At 44.4% G+C, this 23,046-nt stretch overlaps 1 protein-coding gene across 1 annotated transcript in view; it reads right to left on the reverse strand.

Annotated features, from left to right (window-relative positions):
* Positions 1 to 20,793, reverse strand: part of LOC141113463 (fer-1-like protein 4) — a 218,988-nt gene extending 198,195 nt beyond the window's left edge. Inside the window, exon 1 of the mRNA XM_073606565.1 lies at positions 20,491 to 20,793. Coding sequence (XP_073462666.1) covers positions 20,491 to 20,569 — 79 coding nt within the window. The 5' untranslated portion in view covers positions 20,570 to 20,793. The remainder of the gene's footprint in view (positions 1 to 20,490) is intronic.
* Between the last annotated feature and the right edge of the window lie 2,253 nt (positions 20,794 to 23,046).

A 23,046-nucleotide genomic window follows, 5' to 3' on the forward strand; every position in this document is an offset into this window, starting at 1 on the left:
CAATGTGCCTACCAAATACAGCCACTTGTGCACGTCAAATGCAGCTATTTGTGCCTGTCAAATGCAGCCACTTGTGCCCGTCATATGCAGCCATTTGTGCCTGTCATATGCAGCCACTTGTGCCTGTCATATGCAGCCACTTGTGCCTGTCATATGCAGCCACTTGTGCCCAGTATATGCAGCCACTTGTGCCCATCATATGCAGCCACTTGTGAGATATTCTGCGTACAAATATGTTAAACAGAATGATTTTGTGAAATGCATTCACTTGAAAAGTCCCATTATATTCCTAACACATTCAGGGATTTTACTTTCACTTTCACCATAAATGTCCTGCTGAGGTGCAGGACAAGTTTTCAGCACAGATTCATACAGTGTGGAAGGCAGAACAATTGAGACTCACAGGAGAAGAATGTAATCTGTTATCTTGCCTTGGGGAGAGCTCCGGTGAGTGCGTTCTTTTGCTTGCTCTGTCCTCCCTGGGGAGGATGGGGGAGGGTGCTGACAGGAACACAAGACAAGCAGAGATCGAAATGTTGTTTAGACTGGAGTGGACTGAAGGGAGCGCTTGGCTTGGAGAGAGACTGTCACTGTGACTCAGGAGGGGACGTGTTGCGTCATTGAGGTGTCATCATCATCTGTGCTGCTGCACACTGCTGTCAGTGTCACTGTGAGAGTCAATTTTATGTGTGTGCGCCGCCTATTCTAATTTCTTGCCCTCCTGAGTCCTGTCCCTGAGCTACTTACTTACTATATTGAAAATAAAATAAGAAATATGTTTTTTGCCTTATCTACTTTAAATCATATTGCTAATTGCATATTGTATTGTTTGTAGCCTAAATACTCTCATTTGCACTTAAAACTGTAATTTTGGAACTTTTGGAAATGGCAGTAAAAACTTGGCTGTGCCAGTAAATTTTGGGTGTTGTGTCAGTAAATTTCAATCTGGTAGGTTGGCAACACTGTGTGACACTCTCCTCCTCTCTTGCTCGCTCAGCTGTGTGACAGGCTCAGTGTCCAGTCCGCACTAGTTGTCAGTGCTGTGCTGACATTTCACATCCTCGGCTTCAGCTCCTATCCTCTCTCCATGCAGAAAATTCAGAGCTTCTCCAGAGCCAATGAGAGAGGAGGGGTGTGGATTGAAGGCAGAGGAACCAACCAGGATCGGAAGATTATACTACAGCAGACAGCCTGACACCGCTCCCATCTAGTACTCTCACTAAGTATCGGCCCTGCCAGGAGATCGCAGGGCACTCGCGGGTGTCCGGGAGCCACTCCTGAAATTCGGGAGTCTCCCGCACCTCGCGGGAGACTTGAGATGTCTGCACTGGTTAAAAGAAATAAAACCTCTTTTGCATCCAAGAAGTGTCTGGCGCACAATGACTTTTACCACCTTTGCACCCACTATGCCTCACAACCCACTACATATTGAAGGATGTCAGCGATCTGTGGCCTCAAAGGTTCTCATTAGACTGGAAGAGGTTAGAGATTCTGCTACACAGATAAGGCACCAAGTGAGTTTAATTACCACCTTAATCAGCCACAGAACCTTTGTATTTTATATGTGTTCATTTTTTAGGGGTGAGTTGGAAACCCTAGGGCCTAGGCCAGTGATGGCAAACCTTGGCACCCCAGATGTTTTGGAACTACATTTCCCATGATGCCCAACTACATTGAAGAGTGCTTGAGCATCATGGGAAATGTAGTTCCAAAACATCTGGGGTGCCAAGGTTTGCCATCATGGGCCTAGGCAATATAGGTCTCAGGCTTCAATGCTTTCTCTTCCACAAATGCAGAACAAGCATGCAGACAGTGAAGTCAGACAGAAATGCCTGGCAGAAAGTGAAGTCAGACAGAAATGCCTGACCTGCATTCTTCTCCCTGATCACTGCCTGGGAAATTTTATTGAAGCTACCGAACCAGCATGACAATATTTCCAAAAGTAGAGCTCAGCCTCTATATATAGTTAGGTCCATATATATTTGGACACAGGCACAATTCTTGTTTTTTTTATTTTTTTTTATTTTTTTAGGTATTTACCAAAACATATTCAAGTACGGTTTTATAATGCATATGGGCTGAAAGTGCACACTCTCGGGTTTAATTTGAGGGTATGAACATCCAAATCAGAGGAAGAGTTTAGGAATTACAGCTCTTAAGAATAGCCATCCTCCCCCTTTTTCAAGGGGCCAAAAGTAATTGGACAATTGAATCAAAAGCTGTTTCATGGCTAGGGGCTTCTCCATTATTTCTTCATCAATTAAGCAGGTAAAAGGTCTGGAAGTTATTCTAAGTGTTGTATTTGCATTTGGAATCTATTGCTGTGGACCTACGTCATGCGTTCAAAAGAGCTGTCCATGCAAGTGAAACAGGCCATTGTAAGGCTTCAAAAATGAAACAAATCCATCAGAGAGATAGCAGCAACATTAGGAGTGGCCAAATCAAAAGTTTGGTACATTCTGAGGAACGAAGAACGCACTGGTGAGCTCAGCAACATAAAAGGGCCTGGACATCCATGGAAGACAACAGTGGTGGATGATCGCAGGATCCTCTCTATGGGCAAGAAAAACCCATTCACAACATCCAGACACTCTCCAGGAGGTGGCCGTATCATTGTCAAAGTCTGCATTCAAAAGAGAAGACTTCACGAGAGGAAATACAGAGGGTTCACCACAAGGTGCAAACTATTCATGAGCCTGAAGAATAGAAAAGCCAGATTAGACTTTGCCAATAAGCATCTAAAAAAGCCAGATCAGTTCTGGAAAAGCATTCTTTGGACGGATGAAACTAACATTAATCTGTACCAGAATGATGACCAGAATGTTGGAAAGAAAAAAGTGTGGAGAAGGCTTGGAACAGCTCATGATCCAAAGCACACAACGTCATCTGTGGTCACATGGTGGAGGCAGTGTGATGGCATGGGCATGCATGGCTTCCATTGGCACTGGGTCATTGGTGTTTATTGATGATGTGACAGAAGACAGAAGCAGCCGGATGAATTCTGCAGTGTTTATAGACATACTGTCAGCCCAGATTCAGCCAAATGCAGCAAAGTTGATTGGATGGTGCTTCACAGTACAGATGGATAATGATCCAAAACACACCGCAAAAGCAACCCAGGAGCTTTTGAAGGAAAAGAAGTGGAATATTCTGCAATGGCCGAGTCAATCATCTAATCTCAACCCAATTGAGCATGCATTTCACTTACTGAAGGCAAAACTAAAGGCATAAAGACCCACAAACATAGAAAAACTGAAGACAGATGCAGTTAGAGCCTGGCAAAGCATCATAAAGGAGGAAACCCAGTCTTTCTTAATGTCCACGGGTTCCAGACTTCAGGCAGTCCTTGTCAGTAAAGGATTCTCAACAAAATATTAAAAATGAACATTTTATTTATGATTATATTTGTCCAATTACATTTGAGCCCCTGAAAATGGGGTGACTCACCGTGTATAAAAATGGTTGCATTCCCTAAAATTTGTACTTGATATTTATGTTCAACCCCTTGAATTAAAGCTGAAAGTCTGCACTTCAAATTCATTTGGATTGTTTCATCTTAATTTTATTTTGGTGGCATACAGAGCCAAAAGTATGAAAATTGTGCCTATGTCCAAATATATATGGACCCAACTGTATCTCTCAGCACAGGTCTCTTATAAAGACGTCCTTTCCCATTGCAGCAGTGCTCCCAGTGTTTGCATGTAAACGATGCAGAACATCAAGGACAAAATTCTAATTAATTACCAGACTTTACAGACTTACTGAGAAATCCTTTGATCCTCAAATCAGAGCAATTTTCATTAAGCCCAATTCAAATCCTTCCTAATTGAGATGTAGCAGCAGTCCATTTATTAATCAACCATTAGCATCCGAGCAAAGGTTACACATTTAGAGGAAGCTTAATGAATAGAAACCCTGCTCGTTAATGTCTAAATAATACACCATTCCCTAATAAATAGGGATTGTATATTAAAATCAGAACATTGTTTTTGTAAATGGGATGCCTGTGATTTTTCTTTTATAAGCAAGAAAACATTCTAAACAAAAACTATCCTGTATAAGTTTTTTTTTATTTTTTTTTAAATGCATAGGGGTGGGGGGTTGGGGGGAAGTACCTTAACCACTTCAGCTCTGGACGGTTTAACCCCGCCCCCCTTCATGACCAGGCCATTTTTTGCAATACGGCACTGCATTACTTTAACTGACAATTGCGCGGCGTGAGACGCTGTACCAAAATAAAATTGATGTCCTTTTTTTCCCCACAAATAGAGCTTTCTTTTGGTGGTATTTGATCACCTCTGCGGTTTTTATTTTTTGCGCTATAAACAAAAAAAAGCTATTTTGAGAAAATAAAAAACAATATTTTTTACTTTCTGCTATAAAACACCCCCAATAAAAAAAATAGAAAATCAAATTTCTTCATCAGTATAGGCCAATATGTATTCTGCTACATTTTTGGTAAAAAAAAAAATCCCAATAAGCGTATATTGATTGGTTTGCGCAAAAGTTATAGCGTCTACAAAATATGGGATATTTTTTCTTTTTTTTTTAATAGTAATGGCGACAATCAGCGCCTTTTAGTGAGACTGCAACATTGCGGCAGACAAATCAGACACTAATGCCCGGTACACACGATCCAATTATCGGACGAATGATCGTCTGGTTTTTTTTTTGCATGCTAATCTCACGTTGAATCTGATGAGTTTACTAAAGTCACGAAAATTCTCGTACAACAGAATAAAAAAAATCGGAAGTGATGTCATGTGTTGTAATGCATTTGTATTGCATTTTCGAACGACAGCTGTACTGATTAAACGAAAATTGTACGATCTGGCATCGTACGAAAAAAATTTCCGTGCATGTCCAATAGAATAATATCGGATGAACTGTCCTGATCGGCTCTCGAAAGCTCTGTACTAACGATCCAATTATCGTACCATCGATTCGAAAGCGTCATTTTTCGTACGATTTTCGGATCGTGTGTACGGGGCTTAAGTGACACTTTTTGGGGACCAGTGACACCAATACATCAGTGCTAAAAAAAATATATGCACTGTCACTGCACAAATGGCACTGTCAGGGAAGGGGTTAACATCAGGGGCGATCAAAGGGTTAAATGTGTCCCTAGGAAGTGCTTCCTAACTGTTTGGGGAGGTGCCTGTACTGTGGGAAGATCCGTGTTCCTGCTTAGCAAAAACACAGGATCTCTGTCTTCACTTGTCACAGAACGGCGATCTGCCTTGTTTACATAGGAAGACCGCCGTTCTGCCTCTGTTGGGAACGATCGGTGGGTCCCTGCGGACATTGGGTCTGCCAGACCCGCTGTGTCCAATCACAGTGGGAGCTGGGCGAAGGACGTGCGCACCGCAATCCCCCGGGAAGTAGAGATCACGTACAGGTACCTGATTTCGCCTCCCCGCAGTACATATACGTGGGGCGGTTGGCAAGCGATTAATTGAAAGATCAGATAACACCTGCACAGAAAAAAATCATGACATTTTTGGAGTGACTTCACACTACAGACTACTGAACTGTGTTAGCTGCTGTTCAATACCCATTCCCATCACAAATTAGCTTTTTGTGCGTTAGTGCTCATTAGGCTGCCCATTCAAAAAATTAGTAGTTGCTGTTTACATTTTATTGCAACACAGTGTGACGCACAAGACACTGTGCGTTGTGCTGCTCTGCAAATCCCTTAAGTAGGGCTAGAATTAACAGTTGAGCGTTAAAGGCATTATATTAAAGCTTTCTACCTGCCCCTTGTGTTTTTCACCTGCATAAGACATACCTCCCAACTTTTTGAGATGGGAATGAGGGACACCTATCAGCAAAAGTATGCAGGCATAGGACACACCCCCTTGCCACGCCCCCTTAAAGGAGAATTGTACAAAAAAACAAGATTGATTAAACCCACAAGTGATTTTTTTAACCACTACTATTCCTTTATAATAGCTTTTGGAATTTACAAATGCAGCAATTTAGAAATCAGATTTAGTGCTGGAAAACACCTTCTGAGAGATAAAAAGTGCATTTTATATACCTCTATATGGATCAGACCAAAATGAGGGACAAATGAGGAGGAATGAGGGACAGAGGGACAAATCAGGGACAGTCCCTCGAAATCAGGGACAGTTGGGAGCTATGGCATAAGATGTGCATTGATCATATCGTTTCATGGTGTCTGTTGTTGCTCTGTATGCACACAGACTATAGCGGAGTAAATCTTTACATTCTAGTGTCAAAAGTTCTGTTAACCACTTCAGATTTGGCTGGTGAATGACTGGGCCATTTTTTGCGATATGGCACTGCGTCGCTTTAACTGACAATTGCGCGGTCGTGCAAAGTTGCACCCAAACAAAACCGACGTCCTTTTTTTCCCACAAATAGAGCTTTCTTTTGGTGGTATTTGATCGCCCCTGCGGTTTTTATTTTTTGCACTAAAAACAAAAAAGGAGCGACAATTTTGAAAAAAACACAATATTTTGTACTTTTTTTCTATAATAAATATCCCCAATTTTTTTTAAAAAAGCTATTTTTTTCCTCAGTTTAGGCCAATATGTATTCTTCTACATATTTTTGGTAAAAAAATCGCAATAAGCGTATATTGATTGGTTTGCGCAAAAGTTATAGCGTTTACAAAATAGGGGATAGTTTTATAGCATTTTTATTATTATTTTTTTTTTTACTAGTAATGGCGGCGATCTGCGATTTTTATCGGGACTGCGACATTATGACAGACACATCGGACATTTTTGACACATTTTTGGGACCATTGGCATCTATACAGCGATCAGTGCTATAAAAATGCACTGATTACTGTATAAATGTCACTGGCAGGGAAGGGGTTAACACTAGGTGGTGATCAAGGGGTTAACTGTGTTAACTGAAGGGGGAGGGGACTGACTAGAGGAAGTGACGGATCGTGGTTCCTAGCTAATAGGAACACACGGTCTGTCACTCCTCTCTGAACAGAACAGGGAAGTGTGTGTACACACACTCGTCCCTGTTCTATCTCTCCTGCTCGTGATCACTCGTGGTCAGCGGTCATCGCGACCGTCGGCCACGATTAATGGCTACAGTAAAATGATGGCGGCTGCTCGGCAAGCGGTTAATGTTCAAACATTAGGCATGCGGCATGGCACTGCACAGGTTAATGCATGATCTCTGTCTGTAGTCTAAGAACTCACACTTCCTGTGAAGAAACTACATATCCCACAATCCCTGGGTCTCTCTAGTGCTGGTGCAAGTGAGAGCTAAACAATATTTAGATCTGACATAGGCCAAGCAGGCAGAGCAGTAACACAGAGGTTCTTTTATCACATTGGCTGTACCACATTTGTGATGGAACAAAGAGGAAATGGCGATACATGGATGTGACCCAAAACAAGAAGTTGCCTGTTCCTTTAGCCAATAGGGACAAGCGAGGTGGATGAATAAATGGACAAAGGGGAATCGATCAGCCATGACACCACAAACTGCAGTCACAACATGTGAGCCCATCATTACAAGGTGAGGCAAACAAAGACAGGGAATGGAACTACACTAATACCTAGTTAAAACAACAAAAACTTTTAAAAGTTTACAGTGTCTTTAAAACTCACAATCCCAATTAATAAGAGTTCCCCTATAAATGGAAACATTACTAAGCCCTAATTAAAGGGTTTGTCAGGCAAAAAAAAAAATAATTCTAGTTTTATATAAAGTAAGGCCCCTTTCACACGGACGGACCGTCTATCCGTTTTTCTTCCATCCGTCGACGGACGACAATGCATTCCTATGGGCAAACGGATGACCATCCGTTACCATCAGTTAACCTCCGCTTCCGTTTTTATCCGTTTTTTTTAACGTACAAAGCTACGTCCAGATCCGTCAAAACGGATATTAACTGACGTTAACTGACAATGTCCGTCAACGTCCGATCAGTTAAGATCCGTTTTGTAGAAATAATTCAAAGTTCATACTTTAACAAATAAAAAAACAAAGTGAAAAAACCTTTATTTTTAAAGGGTTATGCAGAATAATAAAACTAAAACTGTTTTGAACATATCATGTGCTTTTGTGTCTTTTTATGCTATCAAAACACAATGAAATACCCAAATTAATGAATTAATAAATTAAAATTTGCACTGCAATATATATATATATATATATATATATATATATATATATATATATATAGGTACTACCATGAAACTTCTCCTGATGGAGATAGAAAGTAGTCGGCAAATTGTTCACGCATGGCAGTGTAGGATGGGTGGAGCAAGGCTTTCTAGGTAATTTCCTTAAATGCAAAGAAACTGCTGTAAATGGATGAAAACGGATACAAAAACGGATGAAAAAACGGATGTAAACGTGTACATTAACGGATGAAAACGGATATTAACGGAACGGAAGACGGATGAAAACGGAGATTAACGGAACGGATGACGGATGAAGATGGATGAAGCAACGGATAAGAACTGATACGTTTTTAACGTGGCTAAACTGATGGTGCCCGTGTGAAAGGGGCCTTAGGGTTGGAACCCCTGTGGGGTTTTAACTTGAAACTTCATTCTTCGAATCAGCATTGATTTTTAATCCACATGCTGTTAGCTTAAGTAAATAGATTAGAAAGTACACTATATTACCACTCCTAAACCTTGTGGGCAGCCTTCCCAGAAGAGTTGAAGCTGCAAAAGGTGGGCCAACTCAATATTGAACCCTACGGGCTAAGACTGGGTGTAAAGGCAGGTGTCCCAATACTTTTGGTAATATAATGTAAATAAAAGAGACAGCTCAGTCAAGGAAGGTGAAGGGAGTTTGTTTGTCTTGTGGAATAACGAGTATCTGGATTTGGGACTTAGACAGTCATACAGAAGTCTTTATGTGAGCTTTTGGTTGGAAATTCCGACTGTGTGTATGCTCCATCGGACTTTTGCTGGCGGAATTTCCGCCAGCAAAAGATTGAGAGCAGGTTTTCTATTTTTCCGATGGAAAACCTGTAAATGGGTTTCAGCCAGAAATAAAAATCTGAAAGGGGCTCTAGCCTTTTTTCTGCCTACACTGCTGTCAGACTTCCTGTCCAGTAAATGGTTGTCAGCAGGAAAGGAAACGAGGGGAATCTCTCCTAATAGGACCCTGGATAGCAGTAAAAACGCTAATGCCCCGTACACACGGTCGGACATTGATCAGACATTTCGACAACAAAATCCTAGCATTTTTTCCGACGGATGTTGGCTCAAACTTGTCTTGCATACACACAGTCACACAAAGTTGTCGGAAAAAATCCGATCATTCTGAGCGCGGTGACGTAAAACACGTACGTCGGGACTATAAACGGGGCAGTAGCCAATAGCTTTCATCTCTTTATTTATTCTGAGCATGCGTGGCACTTTGTGCGTCGGATTTGTGTACACACGATCGGAATTTCCGACAACGGATTTTGTTGTCGGAAAATTTTATAGCCTGCTCTCAAACTTTGTGTGTTGGAAAATCCGATGGAAAATGTGTGATGGAGCCCACACACGGTCAGAATTTCCGACAGCAAGGTCCTATCACACATTTTCCATCGGAAAATCCGACCGTGTGTACAGGGCATTACTAAGACTACAACGAAGAAAAAGGTTTTGGCTGGATGTAGACTTTACCCGATGAATTATATGTTCAGCTGGTTTACATAGGGGGTATTTATAAGGCCATTATAAACTGAATAAATGTCACAACTTTTTTTGGTTTCCTTACAAAAGAATCTGACTAATTTTCATGTTGATATATAAAAAGAGACATCTACAAGTCGAGAAGCGCAAATAGTTAACGTTTGAAAGTCAAAAACAGAACTGTAAAATTTTTTCGGAAAATTCAATTCAGTTCAAGGGTGTTTGTACCGTGGGGCTGACAAGGAGTTTGCCTTGGGATGCATTTTTCAGGGGGGCGGCGATGTCCCCAGGCAGAGAAGAAGTGGCGTCGCTACGGGGGGGGGTGGACTGCACCCAGGTGACACCCGCCAGAGTGGTGACACCAGGGGCGGCCGCAAACTGATCTGTTCGGGGATAGGGGAGTGAAGCAGAAGCAGGAGGCCACGGTGGCTGCAGCCTCTGATCCTAGAAGTATCTCAATTGGCAGAGCTGGTCAGAGTCCCGGGCTGTGATCGTGCCTTGGCAGCCTCGCTACATACAGCTGGTAAAAAGGAGTCGGCGGGCTGCGGGAATGTGAGGGGTGTCATTTTTTTGGGGGGGGAGGGGGATGGGACAGTCTCCTGGTGTAGTATGGGGGGGAATAGGGGCGCATCCTCTCTCTCACCCCCTCTTTCTCTCTCAATCCCCCCTCTCACCCCCTCTCCTCTCTCTCAACCCCTCTCTCTCTCTCTCTCTCTCACCTCCCTCTCTCTCTCACTCTTATCCCTCTCTCTCCCCTCTCTCTTACCTCTCTCTCTCTCCTCCACCCACTGCCAACCCCCCTCTCTCTCTCACCTCTCTCTTACCTCTCTCTCTCTTACCCCCCTCTCTCCTCCCCTCTCGCTCTCTCTCACACACTCTCTCTTCTCCCCTCTCCCCCTCTCTCTCTCCCTCTTATCCCTCTCTCTCTCTCCTCCACCCACTGTCACCCCCCTCTCTCTCACCTATCTCTCTTACTCCCTCTCGCTCTCCTCCCCTCTCCCTCTCTCTCTTACACTCTCTCCCCCTCTCTCTCTCACTCTTATCCCTCTCTCTCCCCTCTCTCTCTCCTCCACCCACTGTCAACCCCCCCTCTCTTTCTCTCTCCCCTTTCTCTTACCTCTCTCTCTCTTACCCCCCTCTCTCTCTCCTCCCCTCTCCCCCTCTCTCTCCTCTGTCTCTTACACTCTCTCTCCCCTCTCTCTCCTCCCTCTCCTCCTCTCTCTCTCTTACCCCATCTCTCTCTCACACATTCTCTCTCTCCCTCTCTCTCTTCTCCCCTCTCTCTCCCTCCTCCCTCTCTCTCTTACCCCATCTCTCTCTCCTCCCCTCTCCCTCTCTCTCTCTCACACTCTCTCCCTCCCTCTTTCTCCTCTCTCTCTTACCCCATCTCTCTCTCTCCTCCCCTCTCCCTCTTACCCCATCTCTCTCTCTCCTCCCCTCTCCCTCTTACCCCATCTCTCTCTCTCCTCCCCTCTCCCTCTTACCCCATCTCTCTCTCTCCTCCCCTCTCCCTCTTACCTCATCTCTCTCTCTCCTCCCCTCTCCCTCTTACCCCATCTCTCTCTCTCCTCCCCTCTCCCTCTTACCCCGTCTCTCTCTCTCCTCCCCTCTCCCTCTTACCCCGTCTCTCTCTCTCCTCCCCTCTCCCTCTTACCCCATCTCTCTCTCTCCTCCCCTCTCCCTCTTACCCCGTCTCTCTCTCTCCTCCCCTCTCCCTCTTACCCCATCTCTCTCTCTCTCTCTCCTCCCTCTCTCCCTCTCTCTCACCCTCCTTCTCTCTCCTCCCCTCTCTCACCCTCCTCTATCTCTCTAGGGACCCCACAGAGCCACCAGAGACCCCAAATAGCCACCAGACACCCCGCATAGCAACCAGAGACCCCACATAGCCACCCGAATAGCCATTTGAGAAGGAAGGGGTGGGACAAAATTATATGGGGCAGGGCCCTCAATTTTAGTCTTGCCTAGGGCAGCACAACACCAAAATACACCACTGCTTTCAATCATGGAGGCTCAGAATCATATGGGGGGGGGGGGGGCGTTACCTGGGGTAGTCTGCTGTTTTTAGGAAGCCATGTACAGGCCCTCCCACCAGCCATGATCTGCCTGCGTTGCATAGATAAGCATAGAGACCAAGTGATGGCATTGCTTAAATGTGTATGTAATGAAAATAGAAAAGATTTATTTAAAAAAAAATGGGAATGTAAAAAAACAAACATACATTCTCACCTTCATGCTACAACTGTCCCATGCTGGGATCACATGATTGCTAATAGCTCAGTTTTCTGTATTCTGGAAACAGAGATCAGTGACTGTCAGTCACCGCTCTCAGTGACGTCAGCCAACAGCCCGCTATCGACTGATTCAGGGTCATAGGAAAGCACCCTGTGACCCACAAGAGAAGTATGGCCAAAACAACTTTGCCCATACTTCTCTCTACAAACAAAGGTGCATACGATTTTTTTTTTTTTTTTAGCAAAGCAATGCATTAGTGCCCATACATAACAGACTTAAAGGCTGGGCTTGAGACAATGATATTTTCATCAATATGCCCTATAATCCTTAACACATCGAACAGCTTATTATTTGAATAAAATGACTGTGAGCCACAATGGCCGTTTGCGCATTTTATCAGAATATTGAAACGATCAAAAACTCATTCAGGTGTTACATGATAAAAAACAAATCCATCCAGCATATAACCCAAATTAAAGTGTATGGATAACAGTGATTCCGTATTTTAGCTCCAAACAAGAATAAGCCAAACACTCAGCCATTAAACTTTACAGGCTGGATCTCATTAAAACTGTGACGTTTATTGGTGGTGCTCTGGCTTTTTCTTGTTCTGAGTTGTTAATCGCTGCCTGTTCACCCACTTTCTGTACCAGTGATACCACAACAAGAAAATTAGATAACCGGTGTCACCAGGATGGGATAACACAGACAGAATAAAACTAACCCCACAGAGATTTGGACCCTTCCCCACTATTTCCTAAAAAAAAAAAAAAAAAAAAAAAAAAAAAAGAAGAAGTTTTGGCTGAAGTTGTATTTCATGTTTGCCCCGGCAATATTTGTGTGAAGTTTCTTTCTTTTTTATGGCAACCAGGGGCGTCACTAGGGGGTGGCTTTTGGGGCTATAGCCCCGAATCTGGGACCAATAGCCCGAGTCTCTGCAGGGGTCCCCAAAGGGGAGGGGAGGCTCTCTGGGGACCCTTATGTAAGTGGGGGGCTCTCTGGGGACCCTGATGCAAGGGAGAGGCTCTCTAAGGACCCAGATTTAAGGGGGAGGCTCTCTGGGTGACCCTAAGGGGGGCTCTCTAGGAACCTTGATGTAAATGGGGGGCCCTCTGGGTACCCTGATGAAAGGGGGAGGCTCTCTGATGACTCTGATGTAAGGAGGAGGCTCTCTGGGGACCCTGATGTAAGGGGGGACTCTCTGGGGACCCTGATGTAAGGGGGGACTCTCTGGGGACCCTGATGTAAGGGGGCTCTCTGGGGACCCTGATGTAAGGGGGCTCTCTGGGGACCCTGATGTAAGGGGGCTCTCTGGGGACCCTGATGTAAGGGGGCTCTCTGGGGACCCTGATGTAAGTGGGGGGCTCTCTGGGGATATACTGTATATACACACATACGTATATTACTGTATATAGATGTGTATGCCCGCCCAAGCATATGATTTTCTTTACTACGCTGCTATGGGCTCTAGCCCCAGATCTTTTGTAGACCTAGCAACACCCCTGATGGCAACATTTCCACAGTATACGTCAAAAGTAATGGAATATTAATACAGTAAAACCTTGGATTGCAAGCATAATTTGTTCCAGAAGCATGCTTGTAATCCAAAGCACTTGTATATCAAAGCAAATTCCGCCATAAGAAATAATGGAAATTCAAATGATTCGTTCCACAACCATTTATTCATAAGTTCTTCAGTTTATAGTCCATATAAAAAGATTATAGCAATGTGATAGGTTGTGTAACCATAAAATGTCCATCCACAAATGGAAGCCCCCACAAGGGGATTAGAAGCAAAATCCAGCAGGAGTTACAGAGTATAAAAGAGAACAGAGGCGCCTCTAAGTGTAGCAATATGGTTACATTTAATGAAGGTACAAGATTTTTAGCAACTCACGTGGTTGACAATTAAAAGACGCACATCTAAGTATGCAGGCATCCGGGGGAAAGGCTGTCCACATAGACCATCCTTCGCACCGCCATCTCTCACCACTGTCAGTCTGCAATCGTGACCGGGAAGACTACCCTGCAGTAGAACAATCTGAAAGTGAGGCTTGAACCGCTCATGGAGCGCAGAGTGGAAGGGATGACGTCGATGGCGGTGCAGAGGATGGTCTATGTGGACAACTTTACCCCAGATGCCTGCCTACTTAGATGTGCCTGTTCTAATCAACCATGGGAGTTGCTAAATGTTGTACCTTCATTAAATGTAACCATATTTCTACACTTAGAGGCGCCTCTCTTCTCTTTTATATCCAGTTGTGACATGACGCTACTTGTATATCAAGACATCGCTTGTATGTCAAGTCAAAATTTTTTCAAACATTTTGCTTGTCTTGCAAAACGCTTTCAAACCAAGTTACTCTCAAACCAAGGTTTTACAGTAGCTTGAAATAAATGAAGCGCTCACTCCTGAAAGGGCCTACTGAGTGGTCCCAAAGGTTCTTTCCCAAGCAAGTGTATTTGCAGCCAGGCTCACAGTCTCTGGTTCATTAGTCTAGGGCAGGGGTCTCCAAACCTTCTAAACAAAGGGTCAGTGTATTGTACTTCAGATTTTAAAGAGGAAGTAAACTTCCTCTACAGACATTTACCTATAGGTAATCCAAATCCTTATAACAAAACACAGGCATATAGGGGTGGGGATGAGTGGTAAGTCCCTGAGGTGAGGACAGTTCATTTAGTCAGACGGAGACCTCTTGGAGCATGGACATATATCCAATAACAATGTTGTTATTAGTGGACTCCTCCAATGATCAGCCCAGTGCAAAAGTAACGTAAAATGCCCTTACCGGACGCGGTGGACTCACAGGCCATACAGCGGTGAGTCATACGAGCTTGAACCGTGTGACACGGTAGGGTTATAGCTGGTCTGCAATTGAATGATCTTGAGAAGAACTCCAATCATGAACAGTCTCCCGATTCATCCTCCAGCACTCACTTGGGTCTTCTTATCCTGGCTGCATCGATCCGGATAAGGAGGAGAACACAGCGGTGGCTCACTTTCTTCAAAGTGAGCCACCGCTGTGTTCTCCTCCTTATCCGGATCGATGCAGCCAGGATAAGAAGACCCAAGTGAGTGCTGGAGGATGAATCGGGAGACTGTTCATGATTGGAGTTCTTCTCAAGATCATTCAATTGCAGACCAGCTATAACCCTACCGTGTCACACGGTTCAAGCTCGTATGACTCACCGCTGTATGGCCTGTGAGTCCACCGCGTCCGGTAAGGGCATTTTACGTTACTTTTGCACTGGGCTGATCATTGGAGGAGTCCACTAATAACAACATTGTTATTGGATATATGTCCATGCTCCAAGAGGTCTCCGTCTGACTAAATGAACTGTCCTCACCTCAGGGACTTACCACTCATCCCCACCCCTATATGCCTGTGTTTTGTTATAAGGATTTGGGTTTAACTTGTGTGACGCACACTTTGATTCACATCGTTTTTCTCACAAAGGACATGATAATAGTGGTTTTCTTTGGAATATTAGATTTCCCACTGGTTCATTGTTCTTTTATTTGTGGTCTAATATAATCTAATCTTTGATATACACTGTTGGTCACTCAGCATATTCCAATGCTGCTGACCGAAACATTATAGCGCTACACTTTTTGTTTTTATATTCATTGTCACAATTAGTCTAATTGGTGGTGTTGGCTGCTTACTTTTTCCACTACATTTTTCATTTTTTACATTTACTTATATTTGTTTGTTTGGTTGGCGCAGCAGCTTTTTTCTTATTTTTTACCTATAGGTAAGCCTATAATAAGGCTTACCTATAGGTAGTGTAAATATCTCTTAAACCTGTACAGTTTAGGAGATATTTACATTGCATGCAGCCAGTGATATCACTGGCACATGCGCTCTGAATGAACGGCCCCGGGTGCCGCTCCTTCCGAGCCCTGTGCCATTAACAGCGGCTGCTGCAAGCATGCGTGGGAGTGACATCATCGCCGCTCCGGCCAGTAACAGTGCTGGAGCCCACGTACCTGAAAGAAACTCCGGGAAAGATGTCAGCCGTGTCAGCGGTGTGCAGGTGCAGCTGCAACAGCTTCGTTCTAAGGTAAATATTTCATAATGAGCTAGTATGAGATGCGTTCTAGCTCATTATGCCTTTGTCTTGAAGGGTATTTTTTTTTTCTGAGGTTTACAATCTCTTTAAGGGGGCCGCAGTGTGGCCAGCAGGAGTGGAAATTTTCCTAGCATCAGAGGGAGTAAACATAGCCACATTTGGTATCAAAGGGGATGAGAAGTGCCCCATTGTTGGTATCACTGGAAGGAATAGTGCCCAATCATTGGTATCACTGGAAGGAATAGTGTCCCATTGTTGGTATCACTGGAAGGAATAGTGTCCCATTGTTGGTATCACTGGAAGGAATAGTGTCCCATCGTTAGTATCACTGGAAGGAATCGTGTCCCATCGTTGGTATCACTGGAAGGAACAGTGTCCCATTGTTGTGTCAGTGGGAGAAATGGTGCCCATTGTTGGTGTCAGTGACAGAAATGGTTCCCCATTGTTGGTGTCAGTGGGAGAATTGGTGCCCTATTAATAGTGTCAGCTGGCAGAATAGTGTCTCGTATCAGTGGGAGGATAATGCCCCAAGGGCCAGATAAAGGCAAGCAAAGACCCACATATGGCCCCCGGGCCACAGTTTGGAGACCACTGGTCAAAGGGTATCCTTTTTCTGATGCTCTTTTAAACTTGAACTTGGATGGGTGCGGGGTAACTGTGGGATACTCTAATAATGTTAAATAGCAACTTGAGGACACTTATCTCCTTCTCAAAGCTTCAGCCTCTCAGGGACACCTTAGGGAATGTTCACCTTTTAGCACAGGCTCCCAGAGGCATACTGGCAGCACACAGTCATTGGGGTCTCACACATTGGTCTGTACTCACAAACGTCCTTGTATATTTGGATGGCCCCCTCCAATATCAGCCAGACACGTCCCCTGTGGGCTCCTCAGACCAGATCCCCAGACAAAACCCTCAATCAGCTCCATCAAATTTCGGTAAAATAGGCACCCCAGCTGCTGAAGCTGGGACCTCGATGAACAAGTGTGCAACTGGACTGCCCAGAAGGGCAGCAGCCCTTTAGACTGGGATCTTCTCCTCCTGGACAAGAACCCCTCTGCTCCAGGCCTCAAACTATTTATGCTCCCTCCCAGTCACCTACTTGGTGCCCTCCCCCAGGGATTGTCTGGGACCACATAAATATCCAACCTGTAGATTTGACTCTCCTAGCCCACTACTTTCTAGAACCATCCAAAAGGCAGGGAAAAGCAGTCAAACCCACAGCCTGGGAATCTCAGAACAGACCAGAGCAATCACAAGCATCTCCACTGATTGCAGGGGAACTTCTTAATAATACTTATTTAAAACAGAATAAATCAGTCAATTTGCAAAGTAGAAAAAAATCAGGAAAAAAATAGAGTGAATTACCCACTGCAAATCCTGACTACACAAACAAAGATGATACATATTATTTAACCACTTCAGCCCCGGAAGATTTGCCTGCTCAATGACCAGGCCATTTTTCGCGATATGGCACTGCGACGCTTTAACTGACAATTGCGCGGTCATGCGACGCTGTACCCAAACAAAATTGACGTCCTTTTTTCCCCACAAATAGAGCTATCTTTTGGTGCTATTTGATCACCTCTGCGGTTTTTATTTTTTGCGCTATAAACAAAAGAAGAGTAATGGCGGCGATCTGCGATTTTTATCGGAACTGCAATATTGCGGAGGACACTTTTGACACATTTTTGGGACCATTGACAATTATACAGCGATCAGTGCTATAAAAATGCACTGATTACTGTATAAATGTCACTGACAGGGTAGGAGTTAACACTAGGTGGCGATCAAGGGGTTAACTGTGTTCCCTCACTGTGTTAAAACTGTAGGGGGGATGGGACTATCTAGGAGAAGAGAGAGATCGGAAGTATGAACACACGATCTCTCTCTCCTCTCCCCTGAAATAGATTCCGGTTCTCGCTCTGTCATGAGCGATCACGGGTGCCTGGCGGTCATCGTGCCCACTGGGCACTCGCATTGACACCGGGCACACACTGCGTGCGCGCGCCCCTGGTCGCGCGCGTACGCCCCTAGTGGCCAAAAGGAAAAGCGACGTAAGGTAACGTCGATTTGCCGAGCCGAGCCAACCTCCCGCAGTGAAACTGCGGCGGGTGGTCCGGAAGTGGTTAACCTGTCTTGCACTAGGATGAACACACTTGCTGCTAATATCACTTAAAAATAAATCTAAAGACAAAACTTTTCTTTTATGCTGGACAAATAGGTATGGATCAAAACCCCCGTAAGGCTTCTTTTTTGTCATCTATGTCCCATTACAGAGATTTCCCTTCACTCTGACTTTCTGTAGGCACAACAGGAAGTAAAGTGAAATCGCTTCAAAACTAGGGAAATTCCCTCTTAAACAGTTGTGATCAGAGCAAGTGTCCCCATTTTAAGATTTCCCCTCTGTTCCTGTTCTGGTGACAACTCGAAAATTTAGAATATTCCCTCATTTTCACTCTTGTGACACCCATGGCCACCAGGACAAATAGTGGGGATAAAAACAAAAGTAACAGGTATGTTACCCTCCATCACTTTATCCAAATGGAAAAAGAATTTTGACCTTTAGATACACTTTAAAAGCGTGCATTGATATGCGTTTTTTCATGCAGTGACGCACATTTCATTAAGGCAGCCCATTTTCTTCATTGCAATAAAAAACAGACCTGCACATCTTTTTGGCAATGCAGTGCACCGCAACGCATGTACATTCACAAATATGTTTTGTGGTGCACTAAAGTGCAGCTGCATTGGATAATACTGTGCAAGTGCATTGGAGGACCAATCAGAATAAATTACAATGCACCGCAATGTACATATACTGTACACTATGTTGTAGTGTGTTGCCACAACACATGTTAAAACACAGGTATGAAGGTATATTACAGCACACGGAAAGATATGAATCTAGCCAAAAGATTCTGACAGTTTAAAGAGGAACTTCATTCCCACCCCGTGTTTATTTTTTTAATCCCCTCTTACCTTTTAAGCTGATTTATCCTCGGAAATTTACGCACACACGCGGCAAATCCAGCGCTGGTCTGCTGTGATCCGTGGCTTTGTGCCACACACCAGGTCCCATGACGTCATCTTCGTTTCCCACCTCATCGGGAGCTGGCTGTCTTATCCTGTTCAGGCAGTCGGCCCTCTGATGGTGCTCCACCAGTTCTGCCCTCCTCCAGATAAGTGAAATGCATATCCCAGGGGGTTTTGGGAGCGGAGGAGACGCCATACTTACCTACACGATATGGCTATAGATATTTTTTTGGAGGGGGGGGGCAATTCAGCTCTCTTAAATTCTAAGGATGGTCATAGATGGTTATTTGGACATTGTAGGCCCCTTTCACACTGATGTGGTGAGGTTTGTCTGCACTGCAGGTGGAGCGCAATGTACACGCGGGTTTGGTGTGGATTAGGCGCGCTTTCCCATAGAGCTCTTTTTTGTTCCATCGTTTTGGTGCACTTTCTGAAAGCGCACCAAAACCGCGGGGACATAAATGGAAGTCAATGGGAGAGAGCGCGGCTAGCCTGCCCCAAACCCGCGGGTACACTGAGCTACACCCACGGTGTGGCCAAACCACGCAAGTGTAAAGGGGCCATGTTCTGAGCCTATTAGCAGGCAGCTGCTGTTAAAGAAAAGTTTACAACATTCCCTTTAGACAAATGATATTCAAACGACTGCACAGTTGCTGTTCAGACCCCCCTATCCCCCCCCCCCCTTATCTACCATCCTGCAAGATGACAAAAGAGGCAAGGGGCACTCTGGAACACCAAAAAAATCTGCTGATCAAGAAAATTTTCCAACATTCCCTTTAGACAAAATGATAATCAAACGACTGTGCAGACGCTGAGGAATGGCACTGGGCAAGATGTTCTAGTTGGGCGGGTTCGGACCCCCCTATCCCTCCCCCCCTTTATCTACCCCCCTGCAAGACAACAATAGAGGCAAGGAGCACTCGAACATAAATAAATCTGCATTTCAGATTGCAGAGCGGGTAGATAACTCTAGAGTAAAGTGTATGATTAGTGAAAAGATTGATGTTTAAAAATGAATAAACTATAGATTCAGCGACCAACTGTGCCCAGTTGATTTTTCAATTGTATAGGAAATTCATCAATCGATACGTAGCTTGAAAGGGTAGTTTCGATCAATGATTATTGATCTTAATGACCAAAAATAAACTTCTGATCACGCATGAGATTCTTCCAGCGTATTTTAGGTTATCATTAACAAAACAATTTTGACTCTAAACTTGACATTAAAATTCAATGACATTAGTATTTGATGGTAAAGCGTACATGAATTCCACTGGCATTAAAATTCGATGTTGTAGTCGACATTAGAATTCACTGTTAAAGTTGATATTGCTAGTTGACAAACAAACTTTGAACAGTCGATCTAGGTAGACCGGCAACCCAATCTTTGATCACATTGCTTGTACGGATTGCTATATAGTGAACTTGATCCTTGATCCTTGATCTCTGTTTTGCTCAACAGCAATAGAAAGTTGGTGTATGGACAAAGGATATACATAGAGTAAGTTCTTACCTCTAAAGGTCAGGGTTACTTGTCGTTCATGTTTTCCTGGGAGATTGGTCACCCTCTTCAAAGTGATGCTGAGAGACATGGTGTCCCGGTTGATGTACGACTATACAGGGGTCCTCCTAGGTAGGTATCATTCCAGTGCAGAGGGTGTACATAGACTGACAGCTACAAGCGATCTCCCACCCCAGTGTGCTATGTCCTGGCCGCATACTAGCTCTACAGGTTCTTCATCACGCTGCATACTTGCTGAGCAGGTTCCACACACCTCAGTCCCAGGCCACCCGCCTCAAATTGTTTCCTTAAACACACAGGTGTATGAGGAACCTTATCACATCACTGAGGGCTACAGAAGTCTGTGTGCAAGCTGCCATCTATTGCCTTTCCTGCCTTACTGTACTTCTAGAAAAATCCTCCATTACTTTTTTCATTGAGGAAACAAAATAACCAAGTAATCAGCTTAAGTGAGGATTTAAAGTAGAAAAGTAGAACCAATTATTTTGGATAGATTACAGGAGGGTGAATTTTTTTCCTTTGCTATCCCATTGGGGACACCCAAAATTTGACTTCTATGATGTCCCGTGCTCTGGGTGTGGATTCAGAAAGCGCACCAAAGATGCAGCATGTAGGAGTTTTGGTGAGCTTTCTGAACAGCACCAAAACTGCAGGACCTCATAAAAGTCAATGGAAAAGCACAGCAGATGTTGCTCCCCCATGCTTCAGAGGTGGACGCTTTGGACCTTGCATCTGTTTTGATGACTTTAGGACCTTAGACTGCTAAAGCATGGGAGGAGAAGCCGCTGTGCGGCCTAATCTAGCAAAGTGGAGTTTTATGGTGGATTCACACCTGTACAATCACAGACACCGCATGCTATTCGCACCGCATTGCTGTGCAGATCTCATGCAATGTCTTTGCAATGCGAATTCGGCCATGCAAATTGCATGGCTGAAATAACATTTGCACCAAAGTGGTGCAGGAACCTTTTTTCGGTCCGCACTGGAATTGGATCGCATGGGGGTTCACACCTATGCGATCCGATTCCTGCACCATTTCACAGTTCGCACTGCGATCTGCGAACCGATCGGGGGTGTCATTAACTTTACACTGACACCCGCAGCGGTTCGCAGATGTCAGTGTGAACCATTGGCGAGTGACATGCGATGTGGGAATCCGCATTGGAATCCTGCTGGTTCCCGCATCGCATATGTGTGAACCGGGAAACCATGTATGGACAGGCTAAATGTATCAAGTTGGTCGATCAATCAATTTGGGTACAACCAGCCTGCAGGGTTTTACATGCGATTATCACTAGAGGCTGGTATAGCCAATAGGTAGTTTAACAAGACACGTGGCCACTCATTAAAATTAGAAAAAAAGAGGTTTAACCTTAAAGCGGAGTTCAACCCAAAAATGGAACTTCCGCTTTAAGTGAAGGTGACCCCCTGACATGCCATATATGGCATGTCATTTTTTTTGGGGGGGGTGGGGATGGAAACCCTCTTTTTAGAGGGTTCCAGCTCCCACTTCCTCCCGGGGCACAGCGGCGCCGGAAGAAAGTTCACCTCCCTCTCGGCAATCATCTGGGACACGTCACAGGTCCCAGATGATTACCCGGCCAGTCACAGCTCGCAGTGCGGCTCGCGCATGCGCAGTGCGTGCCCGGCTGTGAAGCCACAGCCAGGCGCCCACAGTGACAATGCCGACGCCACAGAAAGGAGGGGGAGATTCGATCCCACGCATCCCTGGACCCTAGGACAGGTAAGTGTCCGATTATTAAAAGTCAGCAGCTGCAGTATTTGTAGCTGTTGACTTTTATTTTTTTTTTTTCAGCGGAACTCCGCTTTAAACTGCGTAGAGAGTTCTTTACTATAAGAGTGGCAAGGATGTGGAATTCCCTTTCACAGGCGGTGGTCTCAGCGGGGAGCATCGATAGTTTCAAGAAACTATTAGATAATCACCTGAACGACCACAACATACAGGGATTTACAATGTAATACTGACATATAATCACACACATGGGTTGGACTTGATGAACTTGTGTCTTTTTTCAACCTCACCTACTATGTAATAATCATGTCTTCTCCCTCCCCGTGGGAGAATACAAAGGCTCAGAGGAAGGGATCTCACTGTGTTGATGGGGAATCAACCGAATTTTGGGGGAATTTCCATGGGTTGCAGGAAAGATATTTGCTCTGTGTATGGGCTGCTAACGTGCAATGGTGAAAGGTCACCAACCCGGCTCTAGCCTGGAGACTTTTGAACCTATGTTCAAAGAATAAGAGAGGAGAAAGAACATAAAAATAATGAAATAACTAATTTAATGTCTTAATTTGCATGAGATGCTCTTGTTTAATATGGTATGGTACAGAATTCGTACTTTTCATATAGAAGGTGTAGTAATAATAAGTCTTCAGGAAAGGTATGAAGATTCTAGCGATGGTTGTGAGTAGTAGGCCAATGCTCCAAATAACTCATATTACAGGAAGTAGAAGCAATTTTTTTTCTATTTTTCACATATAGCAGCTTCCACTTGCCATCATAAGAGATGGTCACTATGATCA

This window comes from Aquarana catesbeiana, linkage group LG12 (genome assembly GCF_042186555.1).
Source record: "Aquarana catesbeiana isolate 2022-GZ linkage group LG12, ASM4218655v1, whole genome shotgun sequence".
NCBI classification, from domain to species: Eukaryota; Metazoa; Chordata; class Amphibia; order Anura; family Ranidae; genus Aquarana; species Aquarana catesbeiana.